At 50.9% G+C, this 21194-nt stretch overlaps 1 protein-coding gene across 14 annotated transcripts in view; it reads left to right on the top strand.

Moving 5' to 3' along the window:
* The window catches only part of ITGA9 (integrin subunit alpha 9), a 400223-nt gene that overhangs the window by 295270 nt on the left and 83759 nt on the right, over positions 1 to 21194 (top strand). For all 14 annotated transcript variants that reach the window (XM_042956919.1, XM_042956927.1, XM_042956925.1 and 11 more), the window contains 4 exons: positions 6589 to 6675; positions 10382 to 10461; positions 17786 to 17875; positions 20012 to 20120. In XM_042956919.1, the coding sequence (XP_042812853.1) occupies positions 6589 to 6675; positions 10382 to 10461; positions 17786 to 17875; positions 20012 to 20120 (366 nt within the window). The remainder of the gene's footprint in view (positions 1 to 6588; positions 6676 to 10381; positions 10462 to 17785; positions 17876 to 20011; positions 20121 to 21194) is intronic.

Below are 21194 nucleotides of genomic sequence, written 5' to 3'. Positions count from 1 at the left end.
CATTTTAAAGCTTTCAAAGCACTGTTTTCTAAGGGCCAAGGGAAGAAGACGCCTGGCTCCCACTTGGATCAGATAATTGCTCCTCCCTCCCGGGACCATCCGACCCACCTACCGCTGACATCCCCCTGCCTGTGACTGGCTCAGAGTTGCTTAAAGTGCACTCACCAAATTCCTCACCAGATTCTAGGACTTCACGTCAGAGGGGAATTTTGCATTAACAGTTACACGGTTCGTCCGCCTCACACATTTGTCCCGACAGTAGTTCCTGCTTGCTTCACTTTTTTAAGCGTGAAAAGGCCAAAGCCAGCATGGTCTGCGCCCTGGCTGCCCAACGGGGTTTTGACAAAATTTGAGAAAGGCACTTGTTTTGCAGCGCTCTCTTTACCCCGTTCCTCCAAACGCCCCGTGTGTGTGGGTGATGATCCCTGGTGCCCTGGGCTGCTCAGCTGCCGGCTCCCGCCTGGCAGGAAGTCTGTCACCACGGACCCGGCCTTGCCAGGCCGTCAGCCATATCGGGCATCTGTAACGTATGTGCCAGGTTCGCCGGGTTGTGCTCCCTGCCTTTAGGCTTGGTTTCCATGGATTCTTCGGGGGAGGGGGAAAGCGGGGCCTTGTCCGTTCCTTGTTTGGTATTCCGCACCCAGGCCCCTTCTGATCCATTCTTTCGGTGCCAGCTAGGAACGCCTGGGCAAGCGATGTCCCTACTTGGCATTCCAGTTTCCTCCTTGTAAAATGGCATCGGAGGGGAAGCTACCACACAGAGGAGCCACTTGGCACGTAGTAAGCCATTACTGAGTAGGGGCCATCTGTGGATTCCATGCTTATGGCCATCGGCACCAGCAGAGTCCTATAAGGCAGGTGTTTTGCCTTCCTTTGACAGGTGAGGAAACAGAAGCTTAAGGAAAGGATGGTTAATTTCCCTGAGGACACATAGCTGTCGCAGACCTGAGCCAGCAATTAAAGTTGGGACGCTAACTTGTGCACTTTCTATGCTGTAAGCCCATGTGGTTTTCTTCTTGGGTAGGAATTTCATGGGCCCCGTCCCAAAGGATTCCCTTCTGGGAATAGGACTGTTTTTTCCGGTGAGGCTCAGGCTGACTCACGGTCAAATGGGGCCAATAAAGTATTTCCTGGGAATAAACTCTCTTTATGTTAACGCAGTTGGCCAACTTATTGGGAACCCCCGCTCACCTCTGAGCCCTCGGTTGATTAGGGAATTGGGGATAAAGTGCTTCCGAAATTTACCCGAATTCTGTATTAGCTGAGTTAACATGGAGGTCTCTCTCACCAGCTCACAAGGATCACACCTCAAGTGCCCAGAAGGAATGGGGAGGGGGTGCCTGGGTAGCTCAGTCGGTTCAGCGTCTGACTCCATCTCATGTCTTGATCTCAGGGTTGTCTGTTCAAGCCCTGCGTTGGAGTCCCCACTGGGCATGAAGCCTACTTAAAAAAAAAAAAAAATGGTGGGAGGAGGGGATCTTAGATGAACACTAAATTGCTAGACTGGCAGCCAGACATGGGGACATGAGTGTCACCTTCAGTTTGACAGACACATGAGGAAGCTAGAAAATGAGAAGTCAAATTTCAAACTTTTGCGGGTGCCTAGCCCTTGCCGGGACCTTGCAGATACGCTGCTCGCAAAGAGCACTGTGTTGGTAGTCAAATAAAGCACGCTCCAGAGTGAAATGAGATGGCGTGTGATCGGGAGGAAGGAGTCCAAGGAGGCTCCCTAACCTCATTATCTGATTCTTCTTGCCAACGACTGCACGTGACAAACAGGACTGGGGCTTGACTCCACCGGCCAAGCTCCCAGGCCTGGGACAGCTGAGGTATGTCTGGAAGAAAGCGGGACTTTGCCAAGGCAAGCATCGCCCCTGCCAGGCAGACCAGCAAATGAACTTCTTCTTGCAGTCCCTCCATCCGAATCCTCGACCATCCAAGGCCCATTCATTTAATAAATGCAAACTCAGGAGCCCCTAAGTGCCAGGCACGGTGCCAGGCATCGAGGATACAGAGGCAAATGTGCATAAACCAAGTATGCTTTTCATCACGTGTTCTAGAAAATGTTCATTGATGTTTTCCTGATCCTGAGAGTAATGCGTGTCGGTTACAAAAAAAAAAAATTAATTTAAATTGAATCACTTAATCTCCAGGGAGAAGCCCCAATAGCATTTTATGGTATTGGATATCCTTGTTAGCCAAGGAAAAGTGGGACTGGGAAAAAGGCCAGTTATGTGAATCTTCTTAGAATAAGATCCAAAATTTCAGAGTAAAAAACTTTTTTCAGATTTGATTGGGTGTTTACTTGAAAAGTAAAACTAGGGGTGCCTGGGTGGCTCAGTTGGTTAAGCGTCTGACTTCCACTCAGGTCATGATCTCATGGTTTGTGAGTTCAAGACCCATGTGGGGCTCTGTGCTGACAGCTTGGAGCCTGGAGCCTGCTTTGGATTCTGTCCGTCTGTCTGTCTGTCTGTCTCTCTCTCTCTGCCTTCCCCCACTGGTGCTCTGTCTCTCTCTCAAAAATAAATAAAACATTTTAAAATATTTTGTTAAAAGAAGAAGAAAACTAAAAATTGTGGAAATAAGTTTATATTATCCTACATTTAACAGCCCTTGTCGCACTGGAATTATAATGTCAAGGATATCTTAGACCCAGGGCAAAAGCTTATTTGCTTTATTAGCATCTTTAAAATAACATGTTAATTTTGGAGACGAAGAAATTGAGTGCTAGATAGGCAGGTTTTGGGTGTGAATATTCCTATTATATCATAAGGTAATATTCTTTGTTTCAGATTTTGCCTTTTTTTTTTTTTTAGGACAATCACAAAAGGGTCATTTTACAAGGGTGTATTTTTTCCAAGCACTTCTCTTGATCTTTTTTATTTAAATCCATATCTTTGGAAGCATCTTAAAGTGTTGTCATCCAGGGATAATTATCAGTTAACCAACCTAAACTCAGCCAGATCGAGATTTATCAGTGGCTTTCGGTGGTTTCAGCAGTTTTCCAACATCACTTTCATTGATTTCATGAAAGCCTGCTTTTTTTTGCAGCCAGGGCTTCGTTTCCCTCCGCAGTAAATTTGTACCGTATTTGAATTGGGTCATCAGATGTCTACACTGTCTGGCAATCAGGGACAAAGGGAGACCGTTTGTTCACTGGTCCGTGTTCCCAGTCAGCTGAGAGCTGGTCATCATAAGTCTTGCGACAGTGACAAAGTTGTGTTTTCTAACCTAAAGTCAGGGTAAGCAACGATTGGGACATGGGGAAAAGCGGAGCTAAGGAGACACCTAGGGTCTGGAACCTCGCCCACCTACCTCCTGGCGGTACGGTACCAAGAGCCGGGCAGAAGTGATGAGCAACCCCCAGTAGATCACTATTTTGAAACTTCACTGGGTCTCTCTGTGTCTACAAGGTGCCTGCCCCTGCCAAGGGGGCAAAGGACTCCATAATAAGCCTGTTTTTCAGTTCCTCCCTGGGCATAACGTGAAGCCAGAACAAAGAGGACTCGATGCTGCTTTGGGGTAAATTGTTCCCCTGGCTGGGTGGGGCTATACAGATTTTATTCACTGCAGATAAGAAAGCTTTCTCTTGGTGAGTGTGGATTTAAACGTGATCAATTAGCATTGTAGGTTCCCCTTGCATTCCCTTTCCTCACCTGAGACCAAATGCCCCGTACTTTCCAGTGACTCCCAGTGCCGGGATCCTCAGCTCTACAGAGTATTGTGTGAGGTCAGGTTCACCAGAAGCAGAACCCGAGCTGGGCGTTTCTGTGCAAGCGATTTATTAGGGAAATGCTCTGGAAAGAAGCGGAATGAATGGAGCAGAACGGGACAGAGGAAGGAACCAAACGGATGTGCTGTCAGCTGGAGGCTGCTTTAACCTAATCCCACTGGAACCCGAGTTGCACAGCAGAGCTGGTCTCACCTGGAGGCAGAGGGATGGCCTTTTGCACCCATGCCAATCACAGGCTGCAGAATCCTTGCGGGGAAGGGCGTTGTAAGCCCTCGGGCGAAGCGGCTCCCATTCAGCCGGGAGCTGATTGAACCCACGTAGGAAAGGGGTCCTCGGGCAAGCACCCACACCATCCATACGAGGAGTCACGGTGTTTGCGTACTTCACAACTGTCATAGGAGAGCGGGGTATGGAAATAAATGACCCCAGCAGGGCTGTATTGGTGCTGACAGGCAGCAGGAGGGTGATGCATGATATCCCTTCCTGTAGGACCACCAGGAGCTCATGAGTCATGAATCGTACACTGAGCGCTCTGAATCCCAGAGAGGTCTGTGGCTTTTGCTCTTTCTGCTTAGCCCCACCAAGATCCAACCAGAATTTTATAATCTCCAGTAGACTGAGTAGAGTGACCGAAAGAGTTAGACTAATGCAATAAATGCTGGCTTCAATGTTATTTTCTAGCATTTTGGAATTAACAAAAAGAAAGAAATTCAGCAGCTCTTGAATAATCAATCAAAAGCAATCTTAGGCCAAGGCCAAGAAAACCAAGGGCTTCTCAAGTACCAGAGCAAGTTTTTGAAGCCCCGGTCATTCCTGCACACTCACGCAAAAACTGAAAAGGTCTTTGGGGCAATAAATCTTTATTTCAAGAACAGATAGACCTTTGACTTGAATTGAAAACCTCTCTCCTGGAGGCGTCTGGGTGGCTCAGTTGGTTAAGCATCCAGCTCTTGATCTCGGCTCAGGTCATGATCTCATGGTTCGTGGGATTGAACACCATGTCAGGCTCTGTGCTGATATTGCAGAGCCTACTTGGGATTCTCTCTCTCTCTGCCCCTGCTACACACACTCGTAAGCTCTCTTGCCCACGTGTGTGTGCTCTCTCTTACTTTCTCTCACCCTCTCAAGTTGAAGGAAGGGAGGGAGGGAGAAAGAAGGGGAGGGGAGGGGAGGGGAGGGGAGGGGAGGAAGGAAGGAAGGAAGGAAGGAAGGAAGGAAGGAAGGAAGGAAGGAAGACCTCTTTCCTTCTTTGAAAGGGGTTTCTAGTGGGGTATTGAACTTCATAAAGGGAGTTTGGAACTATTGAATAATCGTGTAATTTATATACATGCTGGGATGCTCTTGAGAGTAATTATACCCATGACAGGTATGAACGGGAACTGTGCCAGGGAAACTGAGAGTCAGCGTCACCTAGGCTTGGGCTGGCTGCCTCTGATGCCCACAGGCTGATTAGCTAGGATTTCAAGGAGCTTCTCCTTGGGCCAATGTGGACTCTGCTTCTGTAGGGAGGAGTATGAGGAAGGGGATGGTGACAAAGCCACCACAGTGAATCATTAGGACCAATCTTTGGGATATGCAGGTCTTGAGACAGCATTTGAGAAACTATTCTCTGGTTTCCTTATGGAAATTGCCAACACATAGCCCTAGGCTCCAAGAGCAGCCCCTCACTCTGACGTGTAAATGTCGGTTTCTCTGCTGGGAGGTCTCTTCTTTCTAAGCTATGAGCTCTTCAAGGACAGGACTGACATCTTTCAGACCTGTGCCCTTCACACTGATCATGGTAGGTGATATGCTGACTCAGCTAACCCAACAGATGCTCAGGGTCTGTTCTGAATCCTGTGCCATTTCCATACTCTGGGTGTGAACTTGGCACCCATGAGTGTTTGGTGCCAAGATGCACGAAGTAAGCCTTGGAAGCAGGACTGAGAAAGTGTTCCTGATAGTGGGGACAACTTAAAGAGAGGTGTAGAATAGTAAAAGGTGTTCGTAGAATAGTAACGTGTATGCTTATTCCCTCTAGAAAATCAGAGCTGTGGAATGGAGAAGGAGACAGGCTTTAGAATGCACCAAGAAGGCACATGACCTCATTGAACTTTGGTGTCCTGGCCTCTAGACACACAGCAAGAGCTAGTTCTGTGCCTTTGCCTTCTCCAGAATCTGCAACATACCGTCTCCCCTTGGAAGTCTTGATTTGGCTTCAGTAACTTGGATCCTATGGGTTCTGAAGAGCCTCTTGGCTTCCCTGTGTTGTAGACACAGGTGGAAAGACAGCAGCTCGCCACGACCCCTCTCCTGGCTTTCTCAGGCCACCGTGTGTAGGGTCCAGCCCTGGTGGGCTACACAAGGAAACTTCTCCTTGTCCTTGTACCTGGGCAGGCTTGCAGGGGCCCTGCTCAGCCCTCACACACCTCCTTGGTGTGTATTTTCCTTGGAGTCTGTCTTTCCAAAACTAGCAAGACCTTGAAAGGCAGGATTCGAGTGTGGGCTTAGGAGAAAGCGTCCAGAAAGTGTCCTGTTGTCTTTAAGCCAAACCTTTGGAGACATCCAGCTCACGTGCGGCTGGTTCAGTTTACCAGGAGAGCACCGGGGTTCAGAGCTGAAACATTAGTTAAGAATGTCCTGGGTACCTGCTTCCCTTCCCAGGGGGACCATAGGTAGGGTGGGCCACCAGAGGAGGGCTAGGGGACTGGGCCTGGTCCCAGGTTCCCCTCCCACCGGAGCCAGCAGTGACTGTTGTCTGGGAACTGCCCCAAAGAAGGACCGTGTTTGCTAAAGTCTCGATCTGCCTCTCGGAGGCCACTTACACGTATCTGTCCACACAGCCAGCCCATCCGTTGGTGCTTTTTCTCTTTCAGGAGGAAATGGGCATTTCCTGTGAACTGTTGGAATCAGACTTCCTCAAATGCAGCGTGGGATTTCCTTTCATGAGGTCCAAGTCAAAGGTAAGGGGCAGATACAGGGCACTTCCTTCACAGAGGCCCCCGGCCCTTCCCATCAGCCACCTGCCCGGTCAGCTGCACCCCCACCCTCAGTCTTCCTCCACAACCCTGCCCTGGGCATTGGCGCCCCAGGGGCCCTGGGCACATGTTCCCCTTTGATCCACGTGACGTACCATGAATGTGAGAGACGCACCATGGCCTTGGGACTTTGGCAAGCCCCGTCTGGTTGGCCTTCTTGAAAATCTTTCTCTGGGACATTCCATGCCACTGTGAGAGAGACAACATAGGAGAAACGTGGTCTGGGCTAGTGACCTACTGTTCTGTCACTCCCCTGGGTACTCAAAATTTTCTGAAGAGACCTCATAAAATTCTTAAAACATAAATACTGGTATTGCATTTTGTTTTTTTAAGGTGAAAGAAATTAGAGTCACTTTGGCATTTATAGGAACCCAAATTTTCTGAGCTTAAATAATGTGGTCATGGTCCAGTATATTCAGACATTCATGGAACATTCTGGTGTATGCCAGCCTTATAAGAATATGCAAAGATATGTAGAAGATGTGATTTTTGGAAGCAAAACTAGGATCTAAAAGATCAGGTCTGCCTTTTGAAATGGAAGCTATTTTTTTCCTGCTACGATTTGAAGGAAATTTCACATTCCTTTGCCGAACATCCCCCCCACCCCAAAAAATGAAAATTTAATCCTCCCCTCCCCTCCCCCTTGTCATAGAATCAAATTGTTTTAATCTCCAAGGCATTTTGGTCCTAGTACCTGGTAGCTGTTTTGCAAACCATTTGTGAGAATATTCTAGTGAGAAAGAAGGTTTGCTTATTTCCTAGCAAATCACTCAGACCCTTCATTGAATATGTCTGCTCCAAACTACAGTGGCTCTTACATCTGTGATTTCTAACCCCTCTCCTGCTCTGTTGCTCATTCTGTCCACAATCATCCCAGGAGAAGGGATGATGTAGCTTCCCTTAGAAAACGAGTTACAGGGGCACCTCGGTGGCTCAGTCAGTTGGGCGTCCGACTTCAGCTCAGGTCATGATCTCACAGCTCGTGAGTTCAAGCCCCGCGTTGGGCTCTGTGCTGACAGCTCAGAGCCTAGAGCCTGCTTTGGATTCTCTATCTCCCTCTCTCTCTCTACTTTCCTCTGCTCATGCTCTGTCTCTCTCTGTCTCGAAAATAAATAAACATTAAAAAAAAAAAAAAAGAAAGAAAACGAGTTACAAATAGCCGGCCGGACCCTGGCCACATCCCCTTAGACTCCAGGTAGGGTGAGGAGAAGGAGGAACACCCTGAACCCTGGACATGATTGCCCTGTGGAAACATACATGGCACCTCCACACACAAATTTAATTGAAATCTTTTCAGCAACAGAAAATAGACTTAATTGAAAAACAGTGGCAATTGCCATTTCATTGTAAAATCCAGCCTGTATCCCAAATCAAACCTAAGGTGTGTCTGGCTAATTTTAGTTTAAAGATTACGTTAAGAGGAAAATTTTATCACTTCCATGTATGGATCCTGGATCGCTTACCATAAAGAGAGGGTATGTAGTCATAAAAATGAATATAGTGAAAACAAAGCCACGTTGAATTCGGAAGCATTCAATTTTGTCAAAATTCATTAACTCTCAAAATAGTCATGGGAACCGACAGAAGTACGCATGTTGGAAAGTTGGATTTTTTCCCAGCTTGGTAATGCCGCTACCTTCCTCCCACATACAGAGGCTGAAACCATAGCGACCCTAAACCTGGAGACAGGAGGTCTAGGGGTGAGTCCCTGGAGAAGGCCCAAGAAATGACACAGCGGGGACAGGAACTGCCTCTCTCCGTGCCCACCTTGCCCTCCCCTGTGCCTGAGACCCTGTGGCTCATCAGGCTGCAGACCACCTGCAGAGCCTCGTGATAACACCGTCAGCTTGCTTTTTTGGCCACGAGTTTCCCTCGGTCATGACCAGCCCACCCAGTCTCCGGCCTTCCGTTCTCCCAGGCCCCCGTCTCTGGTTTTGGTTTCTGACCTCACCTGGGTCTTTAGTGTGTTTAATTCCGATCTCCTGCCAGTTCTGACCCTGTGCTGGGACAAGACCCTTGACTTTCCCTTCCTTTGTGTCCTCCAGCTCTGCATCCCATCCCGTCTCCATGCCCCACCCTCCCTGGAAACTAACAACCCCTGCTGCAGCAGAAATTTCCGTCCAGAGAGGGATGTCCAGTATACATTGTATTTGATGGTCCAACGTCCATTATTTTCAGGTAGCATTCAGGGCAGTTGAGTCCAGTGTTGCAAAGTTAGACCAGTGCCTAGCATTAGTCATAAAGGAACCCAAATATTTACATATTAAATAATCAGAGACTCTCAGAGCTTGGTGGAATTTAAGAATCATTTTGTCCAGGGGCACCTGGGTGGCTCAGTTGGTTAAACATCCGACTTTGGCTCGGGTCATGATCTCGCGGTCCATGAGTTCGAGCCCCGTGTTGGGCTCTGTGCTGACAGCTCAGAGCCTGGGGCCTGCTTCAGATTCTGTGTCTCCCCCCGCCGCCCTGCCCCTCCCCTGCTTGCACTCTGTCTTTCCCTCCCTCCCCCCCCCCCTCAAAAATAAACACTAAAAAAAATCACTTTGTCCAACCTCTTCTTCTTGTTGAAATGCAAAGAGGTTGAATGTCTTGGCTAAGATCACATCGTTTGTGGCGGAGCCTGGTTTTATAACCCTTACCCAGAGACCCCTCCCACATTCCCACACATGCCCAGTATGTACCTGGTGAAAACCATTTGTTCAGGGCGGTCTGCCCCCAGTCACAGGATGCTCACCCCTGGGAGTACCTGAGACGATTGTAGGTCCCGAGATTATTTTAGGCAGAACAGGGACACTGCACTCAACGACATTGACTCTCAGTGAGACAGTCATTACCTGGTCAACACCCTTTCTCCCTAATCGTATGCAGGAGAAGGTCTCTGATAGTGCTGGCATGTGTTTAACACCTTCCTGTCACTTGCTAATCTCCCTCTCACCAAAATAGAGTGGACCTTCCGGCTCAGGGCCTTCAGCAGGCAACAGAATGCTTTGTTTGCATTTATGTTTATGACAGTCCTCTCTTAATGGTAAGGGACCCTGGTTCCCATCTGTGATCGGGAATAGAAAGTTTCCTGTCTTTAGGGACCCCTAGGTGGCTCAGTCGGTTAAGCATCCGACTCTTGATTTCAGCTCAGGTCATGAGATCAACCCCTGCATCGGACTCCTTGCTAACAACACGAAGCCTGCTTGGGTCTCTCTCTCTGTCTCTCTCTGTCCCCCGCTACGCTCTCTCTCTCAAAATAAATAAACTTAAAAAAAAGTCTTTAAACAAAAAGAGTAAGGCGGGGAAAGTACAAAGTAAATGACACAGGTGATACGATATGCAGATATTGCAGACTTTAGGAAGATGGTGTGTGAGTGATAATTAGAAAGGTGCCTGGTTTCAAGGACAAGCCTATCACTTCCTAGGGAACCCCAGTTGCTGAAAAGGACAGCGTGCCTCTCACCAGAGCGCCCTCCGGGCTTGGCTTTCCTGCGAAAGCTGTATCTCTGGCCTGGCAACCAGAAAGTTACACGTGAAAAATAAAGCTTGCCATGCAAGTGGGCTTCCAGAGGTCATAAACTGCAGAAGACTGTAGCGGTTAAGTTCGGAATGCCTGCTAACGCCAGGCGTCACTTTCTTTTCCCCCTAGTATGAATTCAGCGTGATCTTTGACACCAGCCACGTGTCTGGGGAAGAGGAAGTTCTTAGCTTCATCGTTACCGCTCAGAGGTAAGGGGGATTTCTTTTTTTTTTTTTTTTTCAAAGATAACAGAGTTATGCACATGGGAGAGGACATGGCCAGGTCATGCTTTGGTGAGGCTCAGGACGCTGAGGAGGAAGAAACGGTTCAGCAATGAAGCCCCAGGCCGCGGGGTGCAACCACATCTCTCAGGGGTGGTGCTTGTCTAGGTCCGCTTATGCGGCTACCGGGCCAGACAGAGCTCGGAGTGTCTGGGGATCATCCAGTCGGAGCTGATGGTTTTTACAGCCAAGGAGAGACAGACCGGGAGAGGTGAGGATTCTGAGCCAAGCTCATTCGTTCACAAACTTCCCCCGTGGGTTGTCGGACGGAGTCAGCTGTTTCTCACCAGCACACCGTCGCATTCCCTGACGTGGGGAGAGGGCCCTGCAGTCGGAGGGCCTGGCAGAGCCCGTGGTCAGAGGCCCCGAGACCTACTCCGCAAGAGAGAGCTTGTCCTGGAAAACCTGTGGGCCGATAGTGAGGGCGGGGGGGACGATGCAGGGCGGCTCCTGCCCTCCGCACGGTGCTCCCGCCCCTCTCTCTGCAATGTATCCTCGAGCCCCAAGGGCCTTGGGGGTTGTCAGCTGCCTCCACAAGCCAGGACCCACATGCACCTTGAAGCGCCATCGGGGTAGCGGTCGGCTGACAGCTGGGATGGACGGAGAGGTATTTAGGTGGGTGAATAGGGAAAAAAAAAAAAAAAAAAGCTTCGATTGAGCTGTAGGGTGGACACCCAGGCCTATACCTTTGTGATTTGAATTTTCTTTTTCTGGAAATGATTTTTTAAACTCACCGGAAATGTTGCCAAGTGTAATTCAAGGAACTCCCACATAGCCTTTGCCCGGCATCACCCGGCGGCCACACTTTGCTCCATTTGCTTTCTCATTCTCTGTGTGTGTGTGTTTTTTTTTTTTCTTAATCATCTGGAAGTAAGTTGCAGAAGTCATGCCTCCCTCCCGTAAGTACCTAAGGGTGCACGTCCTAAGAAGGAAGCCATTCACTTAAATAACCACATAGAGTTAGCAAATTCAGGAAATTTGACTGCTGATACAATGCTGTTATCTACAGTCTGTGTTCCAGTTGCCCCCAGTCGTCCCAATGACTCTTCAGTCACTTTTCACTGGTCCACAGTCCGGTCAAGGATCACGCATTGCGTTCAGTTATCATGTCTTATCTATAGTTGCCTTAACCTCCAAACAAACTTTCATGCCACGAGTCCTAAGTCCATCCTGGAGGTGGTCTGGAGATCTGAACCAAACTCCCTGAAGGCCAAGGTCAGGCAAGGACCACTGAAAAAGGTGAGAAAACAAAACGAAGAACCTGCATGATTAATAGAGGCCAGGAAGTCGGAAGGCCAGACACCGAGTGAGCGGTCAAGGACCGAAAGTCAACCAGGGAGAGATGCTCTGTGGAGTCACAAGGTTATTGGCACAGGGTTCCGACCTGAAAATGCGCAGGATCTGGGGTGCAGAGGGAGGCAGCGAGCTCAGCTTCATGAAACTAACCCAAGCCTTCCTATGAGGAGAATGCCCTCAGGAGCTGAGAATGACAATTCTAGAGAATGACATGTCCTGGACTCTTCAAATGAGCCCCGTTGGGGCCAGCTCAGGGGCGACGTGCCGCACGGGATAACAGGCACCGGCTCAGCCACGTCTCCGGCCCCCAGATACAGCAAGAGTCATGCTTGGGACCATCTGCCCACCCCCCGTGCACGATCGCCAAGTGGCTGTCATGGGCAAAGGACCGAGCTGGGGCTGAGAGGGATCCTGGATGAGTGAGGGGGAGTCTTGCATCCCAAACTGTCTCAAGAAGGCTCCAGTCTAGAGTTGGAGGCAGACACGCAGCTTCCTACAGGGGAGGAGAGAGGAACGAGCGAGGGCAGGCACGCTTCGCCCCTTCAGTCTGCAAATGTCCGAGCACTTCCCACAAGCCAGTGTGCTGCGTAAGACACTGGCACAGCCCCTCCTCTTGGGGAACCAGTGGGCTGGTAGCAGGGGGACAGATAATGAGCAAATGACTGCGTAACGTCAGCGAGAGACCAGGAGACAGCGGGATTCATCCAGCAAGCGGGACGCATTCGCCGGCAGTCCTAAAGCATCTTCTTTTTGTCCTGTACTCTCTTTAAGCCCACTCGGGGGGGTTGGTTCTTTGGCTGTCCTAGGAGGGGGTCCAGGACAGTCCTGTGCATTCTGAGGTCTCAATCACTTCAAGCCTCACAGCAGATTCACAAACCTGTGATTAAGGTGTCCCTTGAAATAATCAAAATTTGATTTAAAGTGAAGGCTCTCGCCCCTTAGGGTGGGCAAGCGGCAGAAGGGAAACCTACCTGCCTCTCTCTCTCTCTCTCTCTCTGTCTCTCTCTCTCTCTCTCTCTCTCTCTCTCTCTGTCTCTGTCTCTGTCTCTCTCGGGAATGGTCTTGCTTTCCTCCAGGGATGCTGCTCCTGCCCCCTCGTTCCCTGGGAGAGTTCCTGAGCCCCCAAGGCTCGCAGCAGGGCTTGTGGGAGGTGTGTGTGAAGCAGGAAAAGTGCCCGTCCCTTAACAGGTGCTGGTGTCTACACTCCCCCGGCCGCAGGGGTGTTTGCAAGCTAACTCTTGCCTTTGCACAGCCAGCCCCCTGCTGCGGGTTCTCAGCTGCTCTCCCTCCTCATATCCTCCAACCTCAGCCTGTCCACAGCTAGAGACCCGTTCAGCTGAGGCTACCCTCAGGGACGGGACCAAAGGGGACCCCACACTGGCCTTCACACAGAGTCCTTACTCAGTAGCCTCAGCCCTGCTGGTCTCTGGATTCTTCATGCCCCTCTCTCTTCACTGGGCCAGGAGAGGGAAAGCCAGAAGCCTCCCCCTACATTCTCTGGGGATGCACCCCACCCCCCACCCCACAGCACCCTGTGCTGATCAAGGTGCCCTGAAGCCTGAAAGGGCAGACACCCTGCCCCCACGAGCACTTCTCTCTAAAAGCTGTTTCTCCAGAAATCCTCCTTTCTCTGCTAGTACATCCTTGACGTTTCAGCTTGGATTTTTTGCCCCCGACCGTAGGAAATCCTGGTCTGGTGCTTTCCTCTGAATCTTGGCATCTTTTATACCCCAGCCAAACCATGCATCAGAGCGAACATACTATCACCCACCACCCACCCCCCAGTGATTGTTGAATTTTCACAGACGCACCAATTCCCCAGAGTCTCGGACTGAGATCCTTCCCAAGCCCTGAGTCTGTCCATTCTCTGCAGTCCATGCCGGGCCCCTCACTAATGGCTTTGCCCTCAGGTATCCCATCTCCATCTCTAGCCGCTGGTTTGGGAAGCTCAGGTCGGTCCCCAACAAGCACAGACCAGCAGGCACCTCCGGTGAGATGCAGACACAAAGAAGCCCTGATTGTATCTCCCACTGCCCTTCGCTTTCGTTTTCCTTTGAGGCCTTCCTCAGTCCCCGTGTTATTTAAAGCTCGAGCATTCAGATTCACTTTCCCTTGGGAATGACTGGATGCCAGAAGCATACATTTTCAGAGCCCCTCCGTCCACAACCACGGTCGCCTCTTTTGGCTTCCGTGCCGTTTCTGTATCTTCTTTCTTTCCTTTCTTTTTTTTTTTTTAAAGCATTATCACTAACATTTCGGAGAATGTTCTCTCTCCTAAAACTAAGAGCGCTGCATGTCACAGTGTTTATTTGGCTCTCTTTCCCTCGCGTTTTCGTGTCCGACTTCCGCTCCAGAGGCAATGACTCTCTGGCCTTCGGTTCAGCGCTAGTCGGACGTGGTGAACAAACACTAAGCGCGTGTAAAAAGTAGACGTCAATACCGACAGCCGTGATTGTTCGCAGCCAGCCCAGCAAGGCCGGAAATGCTGCAGAACCTTCTAGCCTGGCAAGGGGGGACCGCGCCACGGGCTACTAGCGTTTCGACGCCGATGACCATTGGCGGGGCTTGCGAGCTTCGGGCTTGTGTGAGACTTGGTTATTTCCCATGCGTACTGTTTGAAGATCACACGGTTCCCGGCCACCTAAAACGTGACTGCGACCTAACAGAACTGCATACAAAGCATAGAGAAGATGGACTCTGTTCCCATCGCTAGAACCCAGAATGGCTTCCCCGGGGGATGGCATTTACCAGAAGAGTGTGTTTTCAGGCTGAGGACGCAGAGGCACGGCGTCGAGAGCTCACACAGGAGAGCCTAAGACCCATTGCAGGTGGTGGGCATTGCAGGGTTCGTGAGCCATCTCTGGGGAAGGCTGGGGAAGACGACTGACGGAGGAGATCTGGCTGGGCCACGGAAGGCCCACGTAGCTCAGGAAGTCCGCCCTCCATCCCAAAGGCAGAAAGTTTTTGAAGCGGGAAGTGACGCGTGCCACGGTTTGCCCACAGAGCACGAGATCGTTGAATTTAATAAAAGGAGGCAAATGGCTGATCAAACCTGGAAATTCTCATTCTCCTGCTGAGTCTTGGATCCACAGAAAACCCTGTGGTCGGGCAGACCCATCAGGGTGCACTCTCCGTCCCTCTCCACCTGGGACAGTCGATATTCCTGGGCAGGAAATAAATGACATCGGAAGCGACTTCCCTGGTTAAAAAGAGGAAACTCCACCTGCCTTCCAACCCCACCCAGAGCTAATCAGTGGTCAGAGAAGGAGAGCCTAGGGCACCCCGGTGAAAACTCTATCTGTTAGAATCACATGTCCGTAGACTCCAGCTATGCCCATTGGAATCACCCCAGGGGGCTTTCAAAGCTACCAATGTCTGGTCCACCCTGCAGAAATTCGGGTCTATTGGTCTGCATGAGATCTGAGCTTCGGCAGCTTGAAATAGTCTCATCAGGTGATTCTAAGAAGCAGCCAAGGCTGAGAACCACTACCCGGGGTCCCTGCCTCTAGACTGGGCACATTTCCACTCAGCAAACACCTATTAAGCGGGTAGTACGTCTCAATGCAGTGCTGGGCACATAAGAAATCATGCTAATAACTTACTAAAATCAAGAACAACCCCTTTTGTGCATTAATACTGCTACATCGCATCAGGGGACACGTAGTAGTGGCAGCTTAAGTAATTGAAATAGAATCTTCTAGCCTTTGAATCACAAATGTTAAGGAAGCTGTATTATATGTTAAACATGCAGCGGAATATTAGCCAGCACTCATTTCTTGCCAGATGGTGGGAAAACTGGTCTCACTGCCCCAGAGGGCGGCCTCAGCTCTTGACTCCCTGTTATGACTGAAAGATCCCTAAAGCCCCTTATCTTGAAAGCCACAGTTAAAATATCAATCGTCCAGTCCTCCCCGTCACCACCCTTTGAAGATCTCCTGCCTACTTGTGGATTTAGGAGGACATAAAGTTGAGGCTAAACAGTCCTCCAGAGCTCTCTCAGCAGCCTGGCTCTGCAGACCCTGGGAAAGCATCCCAAGTCACGAGCTTGCAGAGTGACCGGAAGCCTTTTGATGTCTGGCCTCTGTATCTCAACTTTTCAACTTCAGTCGGTCTGGAGCAGTCACTCGATGACAGATGAGACCGTTGGGCCCGAGCGGCCAGCAGCCACAGCTGGCTGCACAATTGGTAGGGCAAGGGGTGGCGCTTCCTTCAGGAACCCATTACTCAGACCTGGCAGGATGCCGGGTGTGGGGAGGGGGCAGGCCAGGGCGTGACTGTCCCATCCATTCTGCAGCCTGGTGGGCCTCTAGCAGTGATTCTAAGGCTTTTATTGCCGCCCCCCCCCCCGGGGGAAGGAGAGGCCAGGTGGACACCTGACAATCCGGCTTCATCAGACTGGCTGCCCTCTGAGTGATGGATGTCACCCCAGATGCGGAAGACGGATGAAGAGCCAGGGGTCAGAGTCACAGAGCACCATTGTTTCAGAACAATAGGAGAAAGAAGGAGAGGGGATGTGGGCTGCTATTTAAGTATTGTTGCCTTTAGCACTTTCTGGTGGGAGAGGAAGGCAGTGGGGGCAGAAGGAGGGCAGGGAGCAGGCAGGAACTCTGCCTGCCTCAGGGAATGGGGGTGGTGGGGAGCGATCCAGTGAGCCGTGCCCAAACCTCAGCAGGGCTCCGGGCTACTGCATTCCACCCCTGGAAGATGAGCTTGGCTTCCAGCCGGGGTCCCACACTCAGGCCATGTGGTAGAACCCATCATCTGGGAAATGTAACAAAATAGTAAAAGCAAGTTCCGTCTTCTCTCTCCCTCTCCTCCTCTTCTTCCTCCTTCTCCACAACCTCCCAAATCTCCTATCAGATTTGGAGGAGGAATCACAATGGAAAAGCCCCTGACCTGGTTTGCTCTGGGTCCCTTTGAGCAAGCTCCCTAATCTGTCTGAGCTGCTCCTTACCTGTCAGAGGTGGGTAATCCCTTCCGGGTTCCTCTTAGGACCCAGGGAGATCATGCTGTGCAATACGCCTGGCACAAAGCGGCCACCCAACAGCATCAGCCTCCTTGCCCTCCCCTTTCCAGAAAGACCTCACAACACTCCCCTTTCTCACTCCAAAGGGGACACCTGTGTGTGGACATGCCGCAGCCAGAAGTCTCCAGAGGGAGCCCCCGTGATCTTCCTCGTGACAGGATTGGCCAGGGCCTCTCTCCCGGGCTCGGCTGCTCGGCTCCATGGCTGGTGGGTGAGGCCCCCAGCTGGGCAGCAGCTGCTCAAGTCCAGCAGACCCTTTCCCAGCGGCAGTGCCCGCACCTTGCCGGCCCGCCGCTCGCGGAACAAGCGCTTACAGAAGTCGCATGCGCTGGCGGTGTCCGCCCATAAGCGTTCAGCACTCCCCTTGCCCCTGCACCCACCGGCCAGCTTTCAGCTCCCAGCACCTGCCCCTCTGCCGAGGCTTTCTCTGGCCAGAGCCCACCCACTTGGGTGCGTGGGGCAGGTGCCAGGAAATGCATGCTCCCTGTCCCCCGAGTGGCGGGTCTCAGGAGTCCGTGGACCAAGACCCACCTCCCTGGGAAGACTGAGTTGGGAAGACGAGCTGTGTGTTCCACGCTGCCTCCCAGATGCCCCTAGCGAGACCAACCCCAGTACGGCGCCGACCGCCTGCACCGTGTGCCTTCTTCGTCTTCCTTCCCTTCCCTGTCTCCCTCCTCCACTCCCAACTGGTGTCTCCGGGGGTCACCTCCCCGACACACTACCTGTACTCACATCTTGGGAAGGGGATCGCAACTGGGACAACACAGTGCCCACCGTGACTCTGTACACGGACCGGAAACAGAACTGAGGACACGTAAGGTGCAGTCAGCCCTCGGAGGGTGACGGACTGAGGTCTAACTCGGAACAAACAAGCCTGCTGCCGGGTAGCTGGCACTGACCGGCACTCACCCCCCTCTCCCTCCCGCGCAGTGGCAACGTGGAGCGCTCCGAGTCCCTGCATGACAACACCCTCACGCTGACGGTGCCGCTGATGCACGAGGTGGACACGTCCATCACTGGGTGAGTAGCCAGGCCGGCCAAAACACAGGGGGAGCCCCGCGGTGGCACACCGGGCCTTGCTTGTATTTGCATGAGTAGCCGGGAGTCCGGGGCCCTGCCGGTCCCACTTCTTCCCAGCTTTGAAATGCAGGGCAAAAGCTAGAGCTACTGGCCCGTGCCCTCCTCCCTCCTTGTTTTCTCCTCTTTCCCAGCTACCCACCCACCTGCTGGGTAACACAAGAAGTTGGACGGCAAGGTGAAGCCCCATAATTTCTTTGGGCGTTCTGTACACCTTAATGTGCGTGTTTTCCCGGCACCCACCCCTCCAGAGTGTCATGATGTCTGGGATTCAAATCTCAGCCGAACGCTGCTGGGCCAGAGGTTACAGCCAGATGTGTCCCAGCGACCCTGGCTGCCTTGCAGAAAGGTCCACCTTTCCGATTAGCTTCACAGTCAGCGCTGGCTTTGCACGCTTCTGTTAACCCCTTCTGCAGAGCCTGCGGTGGCTCTTCCCTACGTCTATGGTGGTCCGGAATGGGCAGGGAACAAATCCAACGGGCACGGCGTCTGCCCAGGGCGAAGTCCACGGCCACTCAGCGTTGCTGGCGTTGGAAGGCAGGGCTGCAGGCCGCAGGCTGCAGGGACCCAAAGCAACCCGGGTGGTTTTCAGCCAAAGCCCAGGCCTGGAAAAATGAGAGCTCAGTTCCTGTTTCTGGCTTCAGAAAACAGAGCACATACCTCTTTGATAGTGGAAAAAGGATTTGCACAATTAAGTGTAGATCAAATGAGGACCCACTGAACCCCTGCCCCGATGCAAGCTGAACTTTCTAGAGGTTCAGAGTTTCTCATTTTTCACTTCTCAAGTGCTTCTGGGTCCCGGCCTTGGCTAGAAGCGGGAGCGTTAACGCATTGCAGAAGGGCCATTCTGCAAGAGTTCACATGCCGGCTGGGTGCCTGCAACGAGCCTCTGGGCGTGCTTGCGCTCTGGGCGTTTTAGTCAAGTCTTTGAGACAGGAAGCATCAGAGGAATATATTTGCAAGTTAGCATAGATCTGCCTCTGTTCTGTTTTTAACCACGTGCGGTTTATTTACTTGCCTCATCAGAGGCACGGTGAGAATAGGGCCTGAACCAAGCCCTGCCCTTGGGGAGGAAAGAGAAAACACTGGATCCTGCTGTCAGGCCCTAGGAGGCCTCATTGTGGAGGCGTTAACAGCCCCCACTGAAGCCATCAGTTACACACCCGCGAGTCAACCTCTGACCTTTCCAGGAACGTAAAACAAGCCTAGTTTAAAGGAATCAGTTCTTGCCATTTGGTCACTCCAGAAACTCACTACATTTCTAAAATAATACATGTAAGTTGGAAGTAGATGAATTGCTGTCCGTTCAGGTTTGGTACCAGAAATCTTACATTACCGTGTCTGGGCAAGTGAGTGGCTTCTAGAATGTCATCTAGAATCCGTGATTTGTCTCGGAATTCAAGTGAGTCCGAGCTTGGTTTCGTCTCAATTTTGTTCACATGGGCAATGTGGAAAGCATCGCTACAAACTGAGCTCGAATTCTTAACCACATCTTAAATAGCCACTGTTTGAAGTCTGAAGAAAAATGCTATCATTGAACAGACTCAGCTTTTAATACCTAATTTCTCGTGGTTTTGGTGGTCTGACATTTAAGTTGTTTTAATGAATCTGTCGGAGTGGGGTGTAGGACGCCAGATACATAATTCGTTTATATTTATTTCTTAAAAGCTTATCGTGTTATTCCTCAATCCCCAAAATGTTTTTCAAATGATAAAACAGAACATGTATAATTTTGTGATCCAGTTTAAAAAAAAAAAAAACAGCTGAACTCAAAGCTACCATTGTCGTCGTCTTCCTTTTAGAAATGTAATCTCAGTACATATTTGTATGTGTAGTTTATTGATTTAATATAAAACAAGACATTCCTGGAAGCTTCTGTTTAGGAAAACATAAATCTGGCCGTGTCCATTTATAGGAAAAAGAAGTAACAATTCCCGAAGGGAAGGGTTTGGTGAAGACACTGGAGGGAGCAAGGTTCTAGATTAAATAGAGACAGAGGTTTGGGTTCTCAGGACAACTGTGACCGTGGATTGCTTGACCGAGGTTTAGGGTGACGGATTAAATGCTTGCCTCTTTCAGAATCATGTCTCCAACCTCCTTTGTGTACGGCGAGTCTGTGGATGCATCCAACTTCATTCAGCTGGATGACACGGAGTGTCACTTTCAGCCCCTCAACATCACCCTTCAGGTACCCACCCCTGGAGACTGTCTCTGTCACTGAGGGCCCACGGAAGGGCCCATGAAATGGATCTTCTACTGAAAAACAGCTAAAGAACTAGGCTCTTTCCAGGAGAAACTTGTCCCAGCCTGCTTGGCTAGAGTGTAGTGTGTGTGTGGCCGGGGGAGGGGGGGGGGCTGTTTTCCGTAACGACGCAGAATTAATCCCTTCCCTGTCTGCTGTATAGACCCCTCTGCTTTTCAACACTTGGAAGGAGAACTGTGTGATAAACCCCAGCTTTCCCCAAGAAGGCCTCTGGCCAGCATCCCAACCCAACTGGCCCCAAAGGATCCCTTTGAGTTCTCCATCATTATTCAGCTTATGGAGAGGGCAGCCTCATGCATTTGCTTTGTCCCCTTTTTCCTGGGGTTCTTCATGCTGACTCGGCCTGAAGGGACAGGGACAGCCATTCACAAGTGCTGTCTTCCAATAGCAAAGTGGTGTGAGAATGTGTAAGCTCCCCACGGGAGGCAGCGTGCTGCTCCCTCATGGAGCCGTGGCTGGCTCTCCCTGGTCATAGAAGCACCATTTTCAGCAGGCCCACCCGGTGTGGACCCTGGACATCATAAGGAACACCATTCCTTCTCTAGATCAGGGTGGGCAAACATCTTCTGCCAGGGGCCAGCAGGTAAGGATTTTAGGCTTTGTGGGCCACGCAGTGTCTGTGTGTGTGTGTGTGTGTGTGTGTATATATCTATATAGATATAGATATATAGATATAGATATTTCCCAACTATTTGAAAGTGTAAAACCATTCTTAGCTTGCAGCCCATGCCAAAAACAGGTGGCAGGCCAGATTTGGCCTACAGGCCAGTTTGCCGACCCTCATTGCAAAGTATAAATTCTCAGGCCAGCACTGTTCAACATGAACATCTTTGTGTGTTAAGCTAGAGGGACCTCGGCCTCATCCAGTCCATTCTCCTCAGTTGGCAAACACTGGTCAGGCTCTGACGGGACAACCCTGTGTGGCCAAGCCCCCTGCCAGGAGCTGTGGATGAAGTGAAGGGAGATGAACCTGGCTGAGCCATGGTGCACTGGAATCTA

The sequence above is a fragment of the Panthera tigris genome, chromosome C2 (assembly GCF_018350195.1).
Source record: "Panthera tigris isolate Pti1 chromosome C2, P.tigris_Pti1_mat1.1, whole genome shotgun sequence".
Classification (NCBI taxonomy): Eukaryota; Metazoa; Chordata; class Mammalia; order Carnivora; family Felidae; genus Panthera; species Panthera tigris.
Note: the sequence above shows the minus strand (reverse complement) of the source record. Positions and strands in the feature narration are given on the sequence as shown.